Consider the following 20518-nt stretch of genomic DNA (forward strand, 5'->3'; position numbering starts at 1 on the left):
AAACGGGGACAACTCGATGAATTAACGTGCACAATGTAAAGACGTTGGCAACACAGGCCTAATACTTGTTGCTTTCAGGGGGACTGGATAACTGACATATTAACGTTGGACACAACTATAAGTGCGTCTTTATTCGGGCAAGGGGGTAAATATGCATATCGATCATGCACATATAACATACGATGGGGAACACGTAGGGACACATGACAGGGCAAAATTCAATTTTCCTCACCTGGAGGCCGGAAATGTTCCTATGGTCTTGCAGGCCTGGGTCTGATACTGTAAAGGGGTTAGATACAGTGTTGGAATAAATAACTCTTTCGTTTTCGCACCTCCAGCCAGGGATGGAACCTGAAATCTTACCCTGCGCGGATCTCCATAGCCCTTGTTAGTAGGAGCAACTGTATCCCCTTTGAAGATTAACTTCGCCAAATGTTACAAGTATCCCTATAAGAGGTGTTTGGAGGCTAGAAATGGGCCCACAGCCTTGTGCTGATACTGTAACAGCGGGGGATTTCACCCTGCGCGGAGCTCCATAGCCCTGTGCAGAAATAGACACTTTGTGCCTGCAGGCTAGAAATGGGCTTGGGACACTGAAGGCTAGGATCTGATAATGCAAAGTGCTTTATATACCTTTTGAATGACGTTTATTTTTCTCCACCTCCAGCCAAAGGGGAAATCCTGAAATATTACCCTAATCCGAGCTCCATAGCCCTGTGTAGAAAAAGTGACTTAGTCCCCTAGAACCTAAACATTGAGCAAAATATATATATATATTTTGTATTAACAGTTTTAAATGGGTAAATTGTACCCGGATCGGAGCTCCATAGGCCGGGTAGAAAAAGTGACTTTGTCCCCTTGAACCTAGAGTTATTTGAAGAAGAAAAAAAAATTGTATGTGTGTATATATATATATTTTTTTATTTATTTCTTTTGGACCACCTTCAGCTTAGGGGGAAAACCTGAAGTTTTACCCGGATCGGAGCTCCACATCCTCGGGTAGAAACAGTGACGTTGTCCCCTTGAACCTAAAGTTAGTAAACAAAAAAAAAGTTTAGATTTTTTTTTTTTGCCGACCTCCGGCTATGGGAGAAAAATCGAAATTGTACCCGGATCGGAGCTCCCCAGCCCTGGGTAGAACAAGTGACTTTGTCCCCTTGAACCTAAGGAGACAGTAAAAAAAAAAAAAAATTTATATATAGTTTTTTTTTTTTTGCCGACCTCCAGCTAAGGGGGAAAACCGGTAATGTTACCCGAATCGGAGCTCACCAGCTCTGGGTAGGAAAAGTGACTTTGTCCCCTTCAACCTAAAGAGTTAGTAAAAAATAAAAAAATGAGAATATATATATATATATATATTTTTTTTTTTATGACCTCCAGCTAAGGGGGAAATGTGGAAATTGTACCCGAATCGGAGCTCACCAGCCATGGATAGAAAAAGTGACTTTGTCCCCTTGAACCTAGAGTTATTAGAAGAAGAAAAAATAAATTGTATGTGTATATATATTTTTTTTATTTCTTTCTTTTGGACCACCTTCAGCTTAGGGGGAAAACCTGAAGTTTTACCCGGATCGGAGCGCCACATCCTCGGGTAGAAACAGTGACGTTGTCCCCTTGAACCTAAATTTATAAAAAAAAAAAAAAAAGTTTAGATTTTTTTTTTGCCGACCTCCGGCTATGGGGGAAAAATCGAAATTGTACCCGGATCGGAGCTCCCCAGCCCTGGGTAGAACAAGTGACTTTGTCCCCTTGAACCTAAGGAGACAGTAAAAAAAAAAAATTATATATAGTTTTTTTTTTTGCCGACCTCCAGCTAAGGGGGAAAACCGGAAATGTTACCCGAATCGGAGCTCACCAGCTCTGGGTAGGAAAAGTGACTTTGTCCCCTTGAACCTAAAGAGTTAGTAAAAAATTAAAAAATGAGAATATATATATATATATATATTTTTTTCACGACCTCCAGCTAAGGGGGAAATGTGGAAATTGTACCCGAATCAGAGCTCACCAGCCATGGCTAGAAAAAGTGACTTTGTCCCCTTGAACATAAAGTTAGAAAAAAGTGTATGTATCGTTTTTTTTTTTTCCCCCGACCTCCAGCTAAGGGGGAAATGCGGAAATTTTACCCGAATCGGAGCTCACCAGCCCTGGGTAGAAGTAGTACCCACGTCCCCTTGAACCAAAATGTCCACACACAAAAAAGAAAAATACTGAAACCGCAGTTTAAAGGCCCAGAGGGACCCGTAAACGGACATGGTGGTTCACCACAAAATGTAGGATCCCACACCCTCTTCCTATAGGCCTGCATGGGAACCCTACTTTATCGACTATTAATCCCGCAGGGCTTACAGCTCCTGGGCGGGAGACAAAGCTGGATTTGGCGCGGCCATTCCGCCGCCCGGCCATCTGGTCGCCGCAGCTCACTGGGCCATCTGGTCGCTGCATAGTGGGCGACCAGATGACCCAGTGAGCTGCGGCGACCAGATGGCCGGGCGGCGGAACGGCTGCACTAACTCCGATTTTGTCTCCCAGCCCGGTGCTGTAAGCCCCCACTGCGTGGGGGGCTTAATAGTCGGTGAACTGCGTGACTCGTGGGTCCCTGGGCCGGGCTAAACCCACCGTAGGTCCCCAGTCCAGGGCTCCATGATGGCAGGCCCCTGGACCGGGCTGAACCCACCTTATGTCCCCAGTCCAGGGATCCATTATGGCGGGCCCCTGGGCCGGGCTAAACCTGCCTTATCTCCCCAGTGAAGGGCTCCAGGCCAACGGGACCCTGGGACGGGCTAAACACGCCTTAGGTCCCCAGGCGAGGGCTCCATGATGGCGGGCCCCTGGTCCGAGCTAAACCCACCGTAGGCCCCCAGACAAGGGCTCTATGATGGCGGGCCCCTGGGCCGGGCTAAACCTCCCTTATCTGCCCAGTGAAGGGCTCGAGGCTAACGGGACCATGGGTTGGGCTATGCCCACCATAGGTCCCCAGTCCAGGGCTCCATGATGGCAGGCCCCTGGACCGGGCTGAACCCACCGTAGGTCCCCAGACAAGGGGTCCATAATGGCGGGCACCTGGGCCGGTCTAAACACCCCCTTAGTCCCGCAGGGAAGGGTTCCAGCATGGCGGGCTCGTGGGCCGGGCAAAAGCCCCCCTAAGTCCCCAGTCCAGGGCTCCAGGATGGCGGCCTTCTGGGCCACGGGACAGCGCCCGACATGGTAGGATGGCACCGGAGCAAATCCCCTGGTATTGGGCTAGCGAGTAGCCGAACAATAGTGCATAGACACAGCTCTCCCATGACATCGTGGTCGGCTCTTAAAAGAGCCTTTGGGTTGGTGTTTTGCGTTTTTTTTCCGTGGGCAAGTTGAGCGTTTAACCGCCGAATCCGTAGAGGGTGCGGCCCTGGCACTTCAGGGCATAGACCACATCCATGGCGGTGACGGTCTTCCTCTTGGCGTGCTCGGTGTAGGTGACGGCGTCCCGGATCACGTTCTCCAGGAAAACCTTGAGCACCCCGCGGGTCTCCTTGTAGATGAGGCCGGAGATGCGCTTGACTCCGCCACGGCGCGCCAGATAGGGTTTAGGTACATGTCGCTCCGACCCTTCAGACTCTAGTCTCTGCTCCTAGCACAGAGTTCATAGCCCCCAGCTTCTCCTAGTAACACGTCATTGCTAGTTTTCGCGCACCATTAGGTTAGAGGTCCCGGCTCTTTAGGTAGCCCCCTCCAATGTTTCCGCCCATTCATGACATATTCTGTTACGTTTGCATCACATGTCTATGTATACTCCCAGTTACACCTCTTTTTACTGTTATCTCTCGCGACTGCTACGCGTCACGCCTTCTGCTCCACCCACTGCTACGCCTACTGCAATGTAATGCTATGTGTTTGCGCTATGTATATAAATCAATGTTTTGTTATTGAATGTTAGCGCGCTCATCCCAGACCCAGCCCCGGCAGCTGCCGGGCCTTATTGTCCTATTCCCATGCAGGTTGTCCTGATCCTGTCCTTATGCTGTAATAAACCTGCAGAAACTCCTACTACCTCGAATCTTGACTCTTATTTATTGAGCTATCTGTTATGCTATAAGTCTAGTCAAAAATAGGGTATTATTTATTTATTTACCACATAATGGCGCCCGAATAGGGACTTGCCCTTTCCCCACGCGTCGGTGAAGCCACGCCGACCCCCTGACCCTCTGCAGTCGTGACGGAACCATACCGTGCACTGGCAGATATTTCTGCTCCAAGTATCCCTCAGGCCCACGGAGGAGACGGAGGAGGCGGTCCAGCATCCAAACGAGACGGTGGAGGAACGCGGCGAGTCCCGACCAGAGCCCAAGCCGAGAGTCCAAGGTCCGAGGTATCCGGAGGCCCACCCGTAACTGAAGTCCGAAGTCCGAAGTCTGTCGTAGTCCAGTCCCGTCCGAGGCCTTCCGTTCCGTGCTGCCCGGTGAGTACCATTGCTGGGGTAGTATCTAGACAGGACCAATCTAAATTGACTCCTGGTCCGTGGGTTGGTGGTATCCAAGCCCACAAACGAAGTGTTCACCTAGGTGGATACGGGTCTTGATGCGTTCCTTTATGGGACCGGTATGTTCCGTACTGTTACAGCAGTGCATCCAGTAACTCTAGTCTGTTCCGTTCTCGAGAATTCTGTTCTGTTTCTGTTTTCAGTATTTTCAGGTAGTATTCTGTTCGAACTGTTATGTTATGATATTGTTTAGTGTATTTCCAATGTCGTGGTATGCCTGAATTGTTTTCCCAATTGTTATTGTTTTTTGTGTATTGTATTGTGTTCCGATTCAAGTTTAGAATGCCGCTCTTTTCCAAGTTACGTCAGTTAAAAACTAGAAAGGGTCTGTTAGAGGAAGCAGTTCCTGTCCCGCCTAGGGACAGTCCAGGTCATTTTATGTATCAGAAACATGGCATAAGTGCCATAATGTATCTAGATTTATGGGTAGAGTATACCAAACAGTTAGAAGAAAAGTATAGATGGCCCGTATCGGGTACATGGGATGCCGAATGTATCATGCGAGTAGAAGAAGCATTATGGAAAAAGAAAGCCAGACAGTCACAGAAAGATGCCATCGAGTTATGGCGCAAGGAAGCGCATAAAAGAACGGAAAAGGAAGTCAGAAAGTCAGAGTTAAGTAGAGAATCCCAGGAACGAGCCCAAGAAAGGGAGTTAATCGAGATAGGTGAACAAGTCAAAGCCGAACAGTCAGACAGACAGAGGCATGCCCTCATTAAGGGTATGTATCCTCTTCTTGCCGAAGGCCTGCCAAAAGCGACCCCAGAGGCATCCAGTAATTTCCCGCCGCCATTAGTTCCGACCAAGCTACGTCACAAACCGACCGCAGCTGATATTTTTATTTCGTCCTATTTGGACGACACAGTCCCCGAATATGCCAATCCTGTTCGCGTTCCGCCAGTCCCTGTAAACCAGGTAATTCATGTTCCTCCAGACACCGGAGTACCTGTTACGGTACCCCCGGTCCAGCCTACAGTTCCATTTCCCACTCTGCCAGGACGTAGAGCCTCAGTAGACGACTCCAGTCTAGGGGCTGCAGGAGGAGCTACTCCTCAAACCCCGCCGCCACACAAACGTTTATCAGCACTCGAATTACATGCTCAAGCATCACAGCGTACTCCTAAAAGTAATAAGTCTGTTACAGAAATCAGACAAGCCCTTAACGAATGTGTCTATGACGCAGTCCCAGGCGAGTATAATATGGTTTTATATTCCGTACGTGTAAGGAGGGTGACCGAGTATCTAGTCACCTTACCGAATATGAAAGAAGATCTAGACAGAATATATCGTTTCATCCGTACAGGGGATGATCCAGAAAGTATTGGCGAGATTATGTCTCAAAGGAAAGCCGAGATTCAGCTCATGATATTAAAGTTCCTGATCAATTGTTTAATAAGAGAACAAGATTACCCGTCTAAAGATCCCGCCGAAATGAGAATCCTGACAAGGTGGAGTGATAATATAGCCGAGGGTAAGCACAAGACCGTCAGTGCCATGGAGAGTATGTACAAGAAAATTCGTAAAGAAATAATAAGGTTACACGACCAGCGTAAAGCAGCACAAGTAAGCGAGAAAGAAAGTATCTCTGAACCTGAAGAGGAACAGAACGAGAATCCCGCCAGAATAGCGTATGTAGGAAAATCTAGATTTCCAGATCGCCATTTACGTCTAGAACCCCAGTCTATTTTTCAACATCTAGTACCAGAACAAGGTTCCCTAGAACAAGTATTTCAAGCTACCGATCACATTCTGAAATCACGAGTCGGTTACAGTGAATTAAGTACTATGCATGAACAAGAACTAGCCCGATCAGCAGTCCGATGGATTACTGATTCTACCACTTTTCCAGACGAAATAGTGGCACAAATGTTTCTGAAATTGCCCCCAGCCGAGCAACGGCTGGTGGGTATGTATATGATCCAGCACCTCATTACTCTGTATGAGGGTCAACATTCTGATCCAGGTCCGTTACACGATATCCTGAACGAGTTACTCCAGTATAGATGGAGAGGTCTAGGTACCGATTTAGTTAGTGTCATTCTAGAACAGCGTCACAAGTATAGAACGTTTTTGAACCCGCATTTTGTTCATGTCTCACCCCCAGAAAGTAAATCATTCTACATAGACAGACAGAATCCGTTACGAGAAGTCCACCCAGTCCAAGGGGCGGGTGGCGTAATGCAACGAGTGTTTGTATACACTCCAATATCAAAGATGGAACTTCTTGAAATGAAGAAATTAATTCCCTGTCATGACAAAGATCCAGCAGGGTTTCATAGAGAATTAAAAGACATGCTCCGTATGGGAGAATACACTTACCCAGATATCATTAAAATGTTAAAGGTCCTGTTACCCGCAGGGGTGTATGAAAAGTTAAAGGAAAAAGAATGGGAGGTGGGAGAGAAAAAGATCGATTGGACAGCTCTAGAAGCTGAAGACAAGGCACGAGTACCAGGTACCGGTCTTGGAGATAAATGTAAAGATTTACCAGAATTATTGATTCAAGTTTTACCCAGATTATTGACAACAAGGAAAGAAGACTGGGATGCAATCTCAGCCTGTAAACAGAAGCAAGATGAAGACATTAGTGATTTTTATTCTAGATTTGAAAAATGTTTCAGTATTAACAGTGGTCTCAAGACAAGTAGTGAGTCATACCCTCACCTTTTCGTTACTAAATTAGTCGAGAATTCAAGTCCACAAATTAAAAATCGAGTTTTGAAAGTCGAAAGCACCTGGCAAGCTAATACTCCGTCCCAGATGCTCCAGATGCTCCAGTACCACCAGAATAGAATCAGGGAAGAGCAAGAACACGAAAGAAAACGTATGAAAGACACGAAAATGAAAGTGCTAGTTGCACAATCTGTTCCTCAAGACAGTCAGAAGAGGGGTCCGAATCAAGCCAGTCATCCTGCAGCTCCCGTTAAAGGGAACTGCAATTATTGTAAACAGCCAGGTCATTTTATAAACGAGTGTGCAGTTCTGAAACACAACATAGCTACTGGTAAGACTAAAGAAAGACCACGTCCGCCGAGACAAGAACAAGTTTCACAGATTCCTCAGCCACAGAATGCACAACAGACAGTTACAGTACCGCAGCCTATTGCTGCAACACAGCATGTTACATCACAGATGTACCAGTATGCACAGTCCGAGTATCCAGAGTACCAGTCATATTCATGAAACAGCCTAGAGAGGGAGGTAGGCTTGCCTCTCATCGAGATACCTGTAGATCAAGAAGGTCCCTATGTTCACAGTCAAGTATTAGGGAAAGATAGAAAGTTTTTGATCGATACAGGGGCAAGTAGGACCACAATTAGTCATGCCGAAGTTCCAGGGGCTCCACTCTCAGGCTCAAGAAATGTTTCCCTTGGATTTTCAGGAAAACCCATCGTTAATGAAATATCTAAGCCAGTTACTCTAGAAGTAGGTCCATTGTCCCGTACTACTGATCTGTTACTTACCAAGTCATGTCCAGAAAATCTATTAGGTATTAAGACACTGAAAGAATTAGGTGCAGTTATTTGCTGTTCCCCAGAGGGAATACGTCTGTTCCTACGTGACTTTAAGGGTCACTATGTGTTACGAGATTTTGATTCAAGATTGTCTAAAGTTCCGCAGCATTTATGGGCGCAAGGTCCAACTGATGTAGGTTACATGCAAATCACACCCCATCGTGTGACTCTCAAACCAGGTGTAGTGTTACCCCGAATCAGACAGTACAGATTGCCACCTGAGGCTGTAGCAGCCTTATCCAAAATTATTGACGAGCTCATGGCTCAAGGAGTAGTTGTAGAAACTGACTCCAATGTATGCAATTCTCCGATCATTCCAGTCATGAAACGTTCTGATCCGAATGCACCCCCAGTATATCGATTAGTGATTGATTTACGAGAGCTTAACAAATGTATTATTCCTCAGTACCCAGTTGTCCCAGATATTTCTTCCCTGTTAACAGCCATTGATTCCGAAGCCATGTTTTTCACTGTCATAGACCTCAAGAATGCATTTTTTAGTGTTCCAATTCATCCAGACAGCCAGTTTCTTTTTGGATTTTGTTTAAATGGAAGGAGCTATATGTTTACACGCGCTCCTCAAGGTTTCACAGAAAGTCCTAGTATTTACAGTCAAGCACTCAAGAGACAACTAGACAATATTCACATGCCAACTGACACTGCCCTGCTCCAGTATGTCGATGATCTACTGATCACAGCCCGTTCTGAACGTGCTTGCGAGCGAGCATCACTTACAGTTCTGTATTTTCTAGCCGAGATGGGGCACAAGGTGTCACCTTCGAAGCTTCAATTCTGTGTCCAGCAAGTGGTATACTTAGGACACTTGCTGTCCAAGAGGGGTAGGCAGTTGACACCCGACCGTATCCAGTTAATAGCGAGTCTTCCCCAGCCCAGAACCCAGAAGGAGGTACGTGCCTTTATCGGCCTTACTTCTTATTGTAGACAATGGATTCCCCAGTATGCATTTCTAGCCAAGCCACTGATACAGTTAACGACACAGGAGGCAGCCGTATCGACTGTCCTCCCTTGGACGTCTGAACATACACTTAGTTTTAACGAGTTAAAGAAAGCTTTATGCCAAGCTCCAGTTCTAGCTACACCGAACTACAGTAAGCCTTTTACACTTTTCGTTACTGAACGGGAAGGTACAGCATTATCTGTTCTCACACAAGATCAAGCAGGTCAATACAAGCCCTGTGCTTATTTTTCGAGCACATTAGATCCAGTCGCCCAGGCGTTGCCTGCGTGCCTCAAGTCAGTTGCAGCCACAGCACTAGCTATCAGACAAAGTGATTCCATAGTTTTAGGACATTCCCTGACAGTACAAGTCCCACATTCAGTAGAAGTTCTTTTAAACCGAACACAAACTCAGCACTTGACAATTGCACGTTTAACAGGTTATGAATTGACACTGTTCCAGCCACACATAGAAATCAGACGCTGCAACGTTCTGAATCCTGCTACACTGTTACCATCAGTTAATTCAAATCTAGACCCACATGATTGTGTGGAAGTAGTTAACATTACGACGAAGCCAAGACAAGACCTGACAGACATTCCGTTACCAGATCCTGACCTGACACTTTATGTAGATGGTTCATGTATGAGAACTAGTACAGGAGAACTAGTCGCCGCGTATGCAGTGACTACTGACACTGAAGTTATCAAGACACACCGTATTGACACCCTGTCCGCTCAAGCAGCAGAGCTAGTCGCTCTGACACAAGCCTGTATACATGCCAAGACCCTGAAAGTTAATGTTTACACAGATTCACGTTACGCATTCGGAGTTGTACACGACTTCGGAGTGCTCTGGCAGGAGAGAGGTTTCATGACTTCTCATGGAACCAAGATTCAGCATGGTCTCCTTATTCAAGCCCTGTTAGATGCCATACATTTACCGACATCTATTGCTATTATGAAATGCAAAGCACATACGAAAGTCACTGACATTATTTCCCAAGGTAATGATCTAGCAGACCGCACAGCCAAGCTTACAGCACAGACTCCAGACATTCCAGTTAATCTGACACATACTCCAGATCCGATTACATGCATGACAGTTAAGGACCCTACACAAGATGTCATAGATATACAGTTACATGCTACTCCCGATGAAATCAAGAAATGGTCCGAACAAGGAGGGGTCCAGACAGATCAAGGATGGTTAACGAAGGGTAGAGCCACATGGTTTCTCCCCGATTCTATGGTTCAAGTCATTATCAATACCGCACATAGTCCAGCACATTTAGGAGAAAAAGCTATGTTAGACAGTATCCAGAACATTTGGTTCAACAAGCATTTACGAGCTGCAGCCAAGCAGAAAGTCCGTACCTGTATGATATGTTGTCAGTTTAATCCAGGTAAAAGTGTCCCGGTGGAACAAGGTGGTTTCCAGCCCCCTGACCACCCTTTTGAGGTCCTCCAGATGGATTATATTCAGATGGAGCGATGTCGAGGTTTCAAGTATGTCCTTGTAGTAGTATGCGCTTTGTCCAGGTGGACAGAAGCATATCCAGTCCCAGATTACACAGCCGCGACCACTGCCAAGCAGTTGGTTCGTGAATTTTTCCCTAGATACGGACTCCCTAGAGTCGTATATTCTGATAACGGTCAGCCATTCTCCTCAGAGTTAATGAAGCACGTTTCCCTGTTGTTAGGGTACCAGTGGAAGTTTCATTGTGTACGCCATCCAGAAGCAGCTGGACTAGTCGAAAGGCATAATCAGACTCTGAAAATCCGCATTGCAAAAGTCTGTAAGGACAAAGGTGTGGACTGGTTAATAGCTCTGCCAGTCGCTTTATTTTATATGCGTATGGTCGCACATTCCAGATCAGGTCTGTCCCTGTATGAGGTCGTATTCGGCCGCCCCCCTAACATGTGGGGTACTCCTAGACCCCGAAGTATTACCGATGTTTCATGTAATATGCTGACAGATTACCTAGCTTCCTTGATGTCTGCCCTCAACTCATGTCGTTCACAGGTTGCCGCCGCATTTCCAGACAATACCGAGGTGGCACCGCACGAGATCGTTCCAGGCTCCCTTGTGATGATCAGAAATTTCGACAGATCAAGTCCGCTGGAACCACGTTGGAAGGAGCCACGTCAGGTCCTCTTGACCACCCGTACTGCCGTCAAGTTGGAAGGCAGGAAGGGGTGGGTCCACCTTTCTCATGTAAAACTTTTCAACGGATTGAAACCAACGTCCAAAAACATTTTCCAGGATTCAAAGGACTGCCAGAACATTGTTTTAAAGGACTGTCCCGCACAAGACATTATTACAACCCCTCCCTTGTTAGAGAAAACCCCGCAACAGGAGTATAAGTTGAAGCTCAGGTCTAGTAAAATAAGTCAGTCAGTTTGATTGTATAAGTCCTCCCCTAGGTGAAACGGTTAAATTGTTTCTGACATGTATAAAATAGACCCCCATAGTGAGAGAGTCAGTCGAAGTTCACTCCAATGTATCGTTTTTCTGAGTTTCGTATTATTTCTCAGCATAATGATTTCCTGCACTAGTTACGCACTTTTCCTGTGTTTTCCAGTTCCTCATGTAAATATGTCTGCTAATGCTACAGTAGAGCACACGTTTAGTGATCTGCCTCCTCACGAATATTCTTACCGCCTCGCTATGCGTAACAACACATTTATCCGTATGTTACATTATTCACACCAGACCAGCAATACCACTAATTGTTGGGTGTGTGGTCGACTCCCCCCTTTCCAGACACCGAAGGGAGTTCTGCCACTTTTTCCTTATCCATTCTCACACAATGGTTCGTGTGGAGCATGGTCCATGTTAACGTCATCCTCAACAGATATGTCTTTTCTTAACAGTACATGTTTTCCAGACAAGCAAGGTCTCCCCCACAGAACAGGTTTAGATCTAGAAAATGAAGTTTATAATTTAGGTAATTATTCGTCGAATTTCATGGTCCTGAATGTTCAGTCTGATACTACTCCAGACTTACCTGCTATTTCAGTACTACCAGTCAAAGGCGAATTATGTGTCCGTAGTTATGGTTCTGTACACATAGGTCATAGTGAATGTACTACTGTTATCAAGTATAGTGACAGTGGGAAATCTATTTTCAAAGCTTCACGTCATTCTTATTTTATTTGTGGTCAAACTGCATATGTCCGTCTGCCCCTCGATTGGGAGGGAACCTGTTACATTGCCTTCCTACTGCCACCTGTTTTCCTAGCCCCACCTGACTATCATAGGAATTCCTTCCTAGTACATACCAGACACAAGAGAAATCTCCCGATTGTCGATTATACTGAAACTGCTGCAGAGCAATTCATTGATATTGATAAAGGTGTGTTCCCTTATTTAGGCACAGTTGTAAACAGTAAGCTAATCCGTAGGTTAACAAGAACCCTTGAAGCAGTAGTAGATGAGACTGCCTCCGCTCTAGGTAACCTAACCGAAGAACAATCTGCTATGAGATTTGTCGTTTTGCAAAATCGTCTCGTCCTTGACGTCATACTGGCCGATAGGGGCGGGGCCTGTAGAGTCATCGGATCTAGTTGCTGCATTTTCATTCCAAATAACGCGCCGTCTGTTTATTCAGCTATAACCAGACTCCATAAAATTGCCCATCTGTTACACCAAGATCCAGGCACCTGGACATGGTCCGGTTGGTTCTGGAATGTAATTTCCGCATGGGGATGGAAAGTCCTGTCCTTTTTAGGTATTGCAGTAGCGATTATATTTAGCTGCTGCCTCTGTATACAATGTGGCCCTGCGATTTGCAGCATGTGTGCTACCTCTTGTATTCCTAGTCCCAAGCCCCGTTCTAAATCCCGTTCCAAGACAATTCGAGACGAGCAAATGATACTGTATGAAATGATAGATGGTATCATGAAAATTGATGTTTCCTGATGGAAACGTAGTGACAAGGAGGGAATGTGGAAAAGTAAATTTTGCCATGTTCTGTGTCCCTACGCTTCATCCATCATATGTTATGTGTGCATGACCAATATGCATATGTTATTCCCCATGTCCGATTAAAGGCGCAATTCCAGTTGTGTCCACCTCTAGTATGTTAGTTTCCAGTCCTCGTGAATACTACGAATATTAGGCCTATGTAAAGTAATGTTGCCACGTTTCTTAGTGTGCACGTTATTCCATTATAAAGTCCCCGTTTCCAGGCCTCAAAAGGGCCCGGACCACAGATTCAGCTCCTGTCTCCTGAAAGCCTCGCTGAGGAGCGATACAGCCCCCACCTGTATCCTCGACCCTTCACTTACTTCCTGCCTCGCAGTGCCCGGTGCAGCTTGGCCCTGCCTCTGAGTCTGCCAAAAGTATGTTATAGTTCCAGTTATCAGTTCAGTCCTCCTCCTCTGCATTCCTAAACTACTGAACTGCATCAATAGTTTCCGTCATTGTCTAGCCTTCTCGTCTCCACGTTAGAGAAATACTGTATTTAATGGTCATTTAGTATTCTTCATCACGCACTACATGTAGAATAATGCATGGTCCAGTCTTAGAATCAAGTTAGCTTTTCCCCTCATGACTTCTAGTTTATATCAACATGTTCCCTAAACATCAGATACCAGATAGGGTTTAGGTACATGTCGCTCCGACCCTTCAGACTCTAGTCTCTGCTCCTAGCACAGAGTTCATAGCCCCCAGCTTCTCCTAGTAACACGTCATTGCTAGTTTTCGCGCACCATTAGGTTAGAGGTCCCGGCTCTTTAGGTAGCCCCCTCCAATGTTTCCGCCCATTCATGACATATTCTGTTACGTTTGCATCACATGTCTATGTATACTCCCAGTTACACCTCTTTTTACTGTTATCTCTCGCGACTGCTACGCGTCACGCCTTCTGCTCCACCCACTGCTACGCCTACTGCAATGTAATGCTATGTGTTTGCGCTATGTATATAAATCAATGTTTTGTTATTGAATGTTAGCGCGCTCATCCCAGACCCAGCCCCGGCAGCTGCCGGGCCTTATTGTCCTATTCCCATGCAGGTTGTCCTGATCCTGTCCTTATGCTGTAATAAACCTGCAGAAACTCCTACTACCTCGAATCTTGACTCTTATTTATTGAGCTATCTGTTATGCTATAAGTCTAGTCAAAAATAGGGTATTATTTATTTATTTACCACACCACCTTCAGCTTAGGGGGAAAACCTGAAGTTTTACCCGGATCGGAGCGCCACATCCTCGGGTAGAAACAGTGACGTTGTCCCCTTGAACCTAAATTTATAAAAAAAAAAAAAAAAGTTTAGATTTTTTTTTTTGCCGACCTCCGGCTATGGGGGAAAAATCGAAATTGTACCCGGATCGGAGCTCCCCAGCCCTGGGTAGAACAAGTGACTTTGTCCCCTTGAACCTAAGGAGACAGTAAAAAAAAAAAATTATATATAGTTTTTTTTTTTGCCGACCTCCAGCTAAGGGGGAAAACCGGAAATGTTACCCGAATCGGAGCTCACCAGCTCTGGGTAGGAAAAGTGACTTTGTCCCCTTGAACCTAAAGAGTTAGTAAAAAATTAAAAAATGAGAATTTATATATATATATATATTTTTTTCACGACCTCCAGCTAAGGGGGAAATGTGGAAATTGTACCCGAATCAGAGCTCACCAGCCATGGCTAGAAAAAGTGACTTTGTCCCCTTGAACATAAAGTTAGAAAAAAGTGTATGTATCGTTTTTTTTTTTTCCCCCGACCTCCAGCTAAGGGGGAAATGCGGAAATTTTACCCGAATCGGAGCTCACCAGCCCTGGGTAGAAGTAGTACCCACGTCCCCTTGAACCAAAATGTCCACACACAAAAAAGAAAAATACTGAAACCGCAGTTTAAAGGCCCAGAGGGACCCGTAAACGGACATGGTGGTTCACCACAAAATGTAGGATCCCACACCCTCTTCCTATAGGCCTGCATGGGAACCCTACTTTATCGACTATTAATCCCGCAGGGCTTACAGCTCCTGGGCGGGAGACAAAGCTGGATTTGGCGCGGCCATTCCGCCGCCCGGCCATCTGGTCGCCGCAGCTCACTGGGCCATCTGGTCGCTGCATAGTGGGCGACCAGATGACCCAGTGAGCTGCGGCGACCAGATGGCCGGGCGGCGGAACGGCTGCACTAACTCCGATTTTGTCTCCCAGCCCGGTGCTGTAAGCCCCCACTGCGTGGGGGGCTTAATAGTCGGTGAACTGCGTGACTCGTGGGTCCCTGGGCCGGGCTAAACCCACCGTAGGTCCCCAGTCCAGGGCTCCATGATGGCAGGCCCCTGGACCGGGCTGAACCCACCTTATGTCCCCAGTCCAGGGATCCATTATGGCGGGCCCCTGGGCCGGGCTAAACCTGCCTTATCTCCCCAGTGAAGGGCTCCAGGCCAACGGGACCCTGGGACGGGCTAAACACGCCTTAGGTCCCCAGGCGAGGGCTCCATGATGGCGGGCCCCTGGTCCGAGCTAAACCCACCGTAGGCCCCCAGACAAGGGCTCTATGATGGCGGGCCCCTGGGCCGGGCTAAACCTCCCTTATCTGCCCAGTGAAGGGCTCGAGGCTAACGGGACCATGGGTTGGGCTATGCCCACCATAGGTCCCCAGTCCAGGGCTCCATGATGGCAGGCCCCTGGACCGGGCTGAACCCACCGTAGGTCCCCAGACAAGGGGTCCATAATGGCGGGCACCTGGGCCGGTCTAAACACCCCCTTAGTCCCGCAGGGAAGGGTTCCAGCATGGCGGGCTCGTGGGCCGGGCAAAAGCCCCCCTAAGTCCCCAGTCCAGGGCTCCAGGATGGCGGCCTTCTGGGCCACGGGACAGCGCCCGACATGGTAGGATGGCACCGGAGCAAATCCCCTGGTATTGGGCTAGCGAGTAGCCGAACAATAGTGCATAGACACAGCTCTCCCATGACATCGTGGTCGGCTCTTAAAAGAGCCTTTGGGTTGGTGTTTTGCGTTTTTTTTCCGTGGGCAAGTTGAGCGTTTAACCGCCGAATCCGTAGAGGGTGCGGCCCTGGCACTTCAGGGCATAGACCACATCCATGGCGGTGACGGTCTTCCTCTTGGCGTGCTCGGTGTAGGTGACGGCGTCCCGGATCACGTTCTCCAGGAAAACCTTGAGCACCCCGCGGGTCTCCTTGTAGATGAGGCCGGAGATGCGCTTGACTCCGCCACGGCGCGCCAGGCGGCGAATGGCCGGCTTGGTGATGCCCTGGATGTTGTCCCGGAGCACCTTGCGGTGCCTCTTGGCGCCGCCTTTGCCGAGCCCCTTCCCGCCTTTGCCGCGTCCAGACATGTTCTCCTCTTGATGCTGTGAGCAGAAATGACGGCTTACGTCCGCACGGCTGCTTATATAGAGGAGGAGCAGCGGACCTGCGCGGGAGCACCAAGTGACGCCCAGTGAGGCGGGAGAGCCCGGGCCCCGGCCCGCCCTCTGCAGGGAGCGGGGACTGGAGCGGCCGTTGCCGTTTGAAAAAGAGCGGGCTCCCAGCCCGCCTTTGTCATGGGCTGGCTCAGCAGCTTCCGCCGGTGCACTGATCAGTCAAACACACGCAAGCACCTTCCTTCCCGGCCCCCACTTGTGACCGCGGCCCACCTATCCCCTGCGTTCGGTGCCCCCTCTCCAATAGCAGCAGAAGGCTCGGACATGTTTTAATGGAGCCGGCACACGTTAGCGGCCTCTCCCCGCTGCGTTTGGCCGCCTGCAACCTCGTAACACTGCCCACATCTCGCGCTCGGCTGGGGCAAGCCGGCAAAATGTCCCCCCCCAATAATGGACATATATATATATATATATATATATATATATATATATATATATATATATATATATATGTAGAATATTGTTTTAAAAAGAGCGCGCTCCCAGCCCGCCTCTTTGTCAGGGACTCCCGATCGGGCTCAGCAGCTGCCGCCGGTGCACTGATCAGTCAAACACACACACTTCCCCCCCTTCCAGGCCCCCACTTGTCACCGCGGCCCGCCTAACCCTCGCGTTCGGTGCCCACTCGGCTGGGGCAAGTCTGCAAAATGTGTCCCTGAAAATTAAAATTATATATGTATATAAAAAAAAAAATAATATGGTCGGCCTCATGCTAGGCTTTGGGACGGGACAACATTAAAGTGTACGGCCAGAGCTTGGGCATGCCCTCCGCTACAAAGCTACGGTTGCGGGCGCTGCCGCATCTATGAAGCCGCCAGAGTAACACCATGGCACGGATAAGCTCTTTGATGGAGTCTGTGGTTGGCCCTGAAAAGAGCCTTTGTGTTTAGGGTGTGTTTCCACGGGGGTCTGCGGGCCTTTACTTGCTTGCTTTGCCCTGTGCCTTGTGGCTCTCGGTTTTCTTGGGCAGCAGCACGGCCTGGATGTTGGGCAGGACTCCTCCCTGGGCGACGGTGACTCGGCCCAGCAGCTTGTTCAGCTCCTCGTCGTTGCGGATGGCCAGCTGGAGGTGTCTGGGGATGATGCGGGTCTTCTTGTTGTCCCGGGCGGCGTTGCCAGCCAGCTCCAGGATCTCAGCGGTCAGGTACTCCAGCACTGCAGCCAGATAGACGGGGGCACCGGCGCCCACCCTCTCGGCGTAGCTTCCCTTCCGGAGCAGCCTGTGCACACGGCCCACGGGGAACTGGAGCCCGGCTCTGAAAGAGCGTGTCTTTGCCTTGGCGCGGGCCTTTCCTCCTTGCTTTCCGCGTCCAGACATGGCGATCGGTCTAGGGTCTCAGTCACACAACAGAGAGAATAGTAATGCTCTTTCTGCTGGACTCGGTAATATAAAGACTCCGGGAGCGTCTGATTGGTTGACAGCTAGGCGCTGTTAGTACTTCTCATTGGAGGAGGAGGGCTTAACATAGGAAGTGGGGAGCCTGCCAATGAGAAGGGAGAACCGGGAAGAAGGCTGCTTTGCACGCCAAGCCCATAAATACAAGTGCCGGGCGCGTAGGCTTTATTTCTCTCGGCTTCACAGCAAGCAGTGAAAGAGCGTCCACCATGCCTGAACCAGCCAAGTCCGCGCCGGCTCCCAAGAAGGGCTCCAAGAAAGCACTCTCCAAGCCGCCCAAGAAGGACGGGAAGAAGCGCAGGAAGAGCAGGAAGGAAAGCTATGCCATCTACATATACAAAGTGATGAAGCAGGTGCACCCAGATACCGGCATTTCCTCCAAGGCCATGGGCATCATGAACTCCTTCGTGAACGACATCTTCGAGCGCATCGCTAATGAGGCTTCCAAACTGGCTCTCTACAACTCGCGGCGCACCATCACCTCCCGGGAGATCCAGACCGCAGTCCGCCTTCTGCTGCCCGGAGAGCTGGCCAAGCACGCCGTGTCGGAGGGCACCAAGGCCGTCACCAAGTACACCAGCGCCAAGTAAGGCTTCGAGGCGCATCACCAACAAACACAAAGGCTCTTTTAAGGGCCAACCACTTCCTCCTCTAATGTGCTTCTGTTATCACTTGAGAAATATGTGTTTTAGAAGGGTAATGTTGAGTGCAGAAAGGCCCGCTCTCACAGGGCTTGCTGCAGACCGAGCAGGCAACCCGTTTTTCCTCTTTAAATTAACATATCCCTATGAATGAGCCCTCGTTGGGACCAAGTATCACATAAGCACTGTAACGATGAGGTTCAATGAACCCCCTGGGAATTCGCGCATCTGCCCCCGGGCTTATTGTTTTCCATGTTATGGGCGAACAGTGTTTGTGTGAGCTGGTTTAACGTTGTGTTAGTACTCTAAGACCCTGGCGAACGGCTATAATCCGCCCCGGGGCAAACGTTCCCGAAATCAGACACATGAACCCGATGTACCGGGAGCACAGATGCGCCATAGCGCCGGCTTGTGACCAGCGGATCCCTACACAACCCTCTACCCCCAAAGAAGCGCTCTATTAAATGAAGGACACATTGAAGAGGTGTTTGTGCACTGTGAACACGGAGAGCTCTGGTCCCCCCAGAGCCGGTATAAGTTGCCAAATGGCACTCTCAGAACCCGACGTACCGGGAGCACAGATGCCCCATAGTGCTGGCTTGTGACCCGCGGATCCCTACCACAACCCTCTACCCAAACAACGCTTTAAAATGAAGGACACATTGGAGAGGTGTTTGTGCACTGTGAACACAGAGTGCTCTGGTTTCTCCAGAGCCGGCGGTATAAGTTGCCCAGTGCTCGTGGTACTCACAGCCCACCCTCCCTAACCTGTAAAACACATGCCATGACATATAAGATAAGCTCGTAGGTGACAGGGTGGTGGCCCTTAAAAGAGCCGTTGTGGTGGTTGTCCGGGTCGGTCTGTCGCCTTAGGCCCTCTCGCCTCGGATGCGACGGGCCAGCTGGATGTCCTTGGGCATGATGGTCACCCTCTTGGCGTGGATGGCGCACAGGTTGGTGTCCTCGAAGAGCCCGACCAGGTAGGCCTCGCTGGCCTCCTGCAGGGCCATGACGGCGGAGCTCTGGAAGCGCAGGTCGGTCTTGAAGTCCTGGGCGATCTCCCGCACCAGGCGCTGGAAGGGCAGCTTGCGGATGAGGAGCTCGGTGGACTTCTGGTAGCGGCGGATCTCGCGGAGGGCCACGGTGCCGGGCCGGTAGCGGTGAGGCTTCTTGACGCCGCCGGTGGCAGGCGCGCTCTTGCGGGCAGCCTTGGTGGCCAGCTGCTTGCGGGGCGCTTTGCCGCCGGTGGACTTGCGGGCTGTCTGCTTGGTGCGGGCCATGGCGGGAGCGGTCTGTCTCAGCGAAGGCAGAGAAGAATGGCGTTGAACGGGAAAAGAGCCCTATTTATGCGCTCAGAGACGGAGGGCTGCTCTGATTGGCTGAGGAGACCGCCCCACGTTCGAAAATAGCCCGCGGTGTGCAACGATTGGTTACTGGACCGGAGGCTGCAGCCTAGCTGTCCAATGAGCTGTGGATAAAAGAGAAACCTCCGGTTGGATGATGTAGCCGGAGCCCGCGCCTCAGCCAGCCTTTGTCTCCGTGTCCCGTCCATCCACTGGTGGTCCACCCGACCCCGGTCAACCGGGAGAGGAGCCCGAGATGTCATGAGCACACTGCCCTTGGTCACCCTGGAACACGCCCCCTTTACCTGGGCTCGATTGAAAGTGAACAATCGTCTGCTTTATGCAGACACTATATCGAGTCTGCCCGGGTACAGTGAAAGCACCAACACACACACGTTAGCACACGTTTATAATAAACCACGGTCTTATAACTCCCAGACCCCCTTTTTTTACCCGCCCCTGCTCACCCTGGAGCACGCAGTTCCCTGCGCTCCATTTAAAGTTCACAATCGTCTGCCTTATGCAGACACTATGTCGAGTCTGCCCGGGTCAGTGAAAGCACCGAGACACACACGTTATTGCACATGTATTATAAACGGAGGTCTTATAACTCCCGGACCCCCTTATTTTCTATGTTATACCGATTTCAATCCACGCAGCACCGTAAGAGCCGTTTATATGGCCAAGATCACACGCGGCACTCGCGTGTGGAAAGGTGCGCTATGGATGTACCGTGCCGTTTATTTTTGAGCAGTGGGGCA

At 49.2% G+C, this 20518-nt stretch overlaps 4 protein-coding genes across 4 annotated transcripts; 1 reads left to right on the forward strand and 3 right to left on the reverse strand.

The window, feature by feature from the left end:
- Positions 1-15978: 15978 nt before the first annotated feature.
- On the reverse strand, positions 15979-16290 carry LOC144827014 (histone H4-like). Its single transcript, XM_078685479.1, has one exon. The coding sequence runs from the start codon at positions 16288-16290 to the stop codon at positions 15979-15981; it is 312 nt and encodes a 103-aa protein (XP_078541605.1).
- A 1006-nt stretch (positions 16291-17296) lies between these two features.
- Positions 17297-17695, reverse strand: LOC144827931 (histone H2A type 2-C-like). Its single transcript, XM_078686096.1, has one exon. It carries the CDS (start codon positions 17693-17695, stop codon positions 17297-17299), a length of 399 nt encoding a protein of 132 aa, XP_078542222.1.
- A 287-nt stretch (positions 17696-17982) lies between these two features.
- On the forward strand, positions 17983-18363 carry LOC144827932 (histone H2B 1.2-like). Its single transcript, XM_078686097.1, has one exon. It carries the CDS (start codon positions 17983-17985, stop codon positions 18361-18363), a length of 381 nt encoding a protein of 126 aa, XP_078542223.1.
- Positions 18364-19283: 920 nt separating this feature from the next.
- Positions 19284-19726, reverse strand: LOC144827015 (histone H3). The gene has a single exon (XM_078685480.1). It carries the CDS (start codon positions 19692-19694, stop codon positions 19284-19286), a length of 411 nt encoding a protein of 136 aa, XP_078541606.1. The 5' UTR covers positions 19695-19726.
- Positions 19727-20518: the final 792 nt, after the last annotated feature.

Source organism: Lissotriton helveticus, chromosome 4_1, assembly GCF_964261635.1.
Source record: "Lissotriton helveticus chromosome 4_1, aLisHel1.1, whole genome shotgun sequence".
Classification (NCBI taxonomy): Eukaryota; Metazoa; Chordata; class Amphibia; order Caudata; family Salamandridae; genus Lissotriton; species Lissotriton helveticus.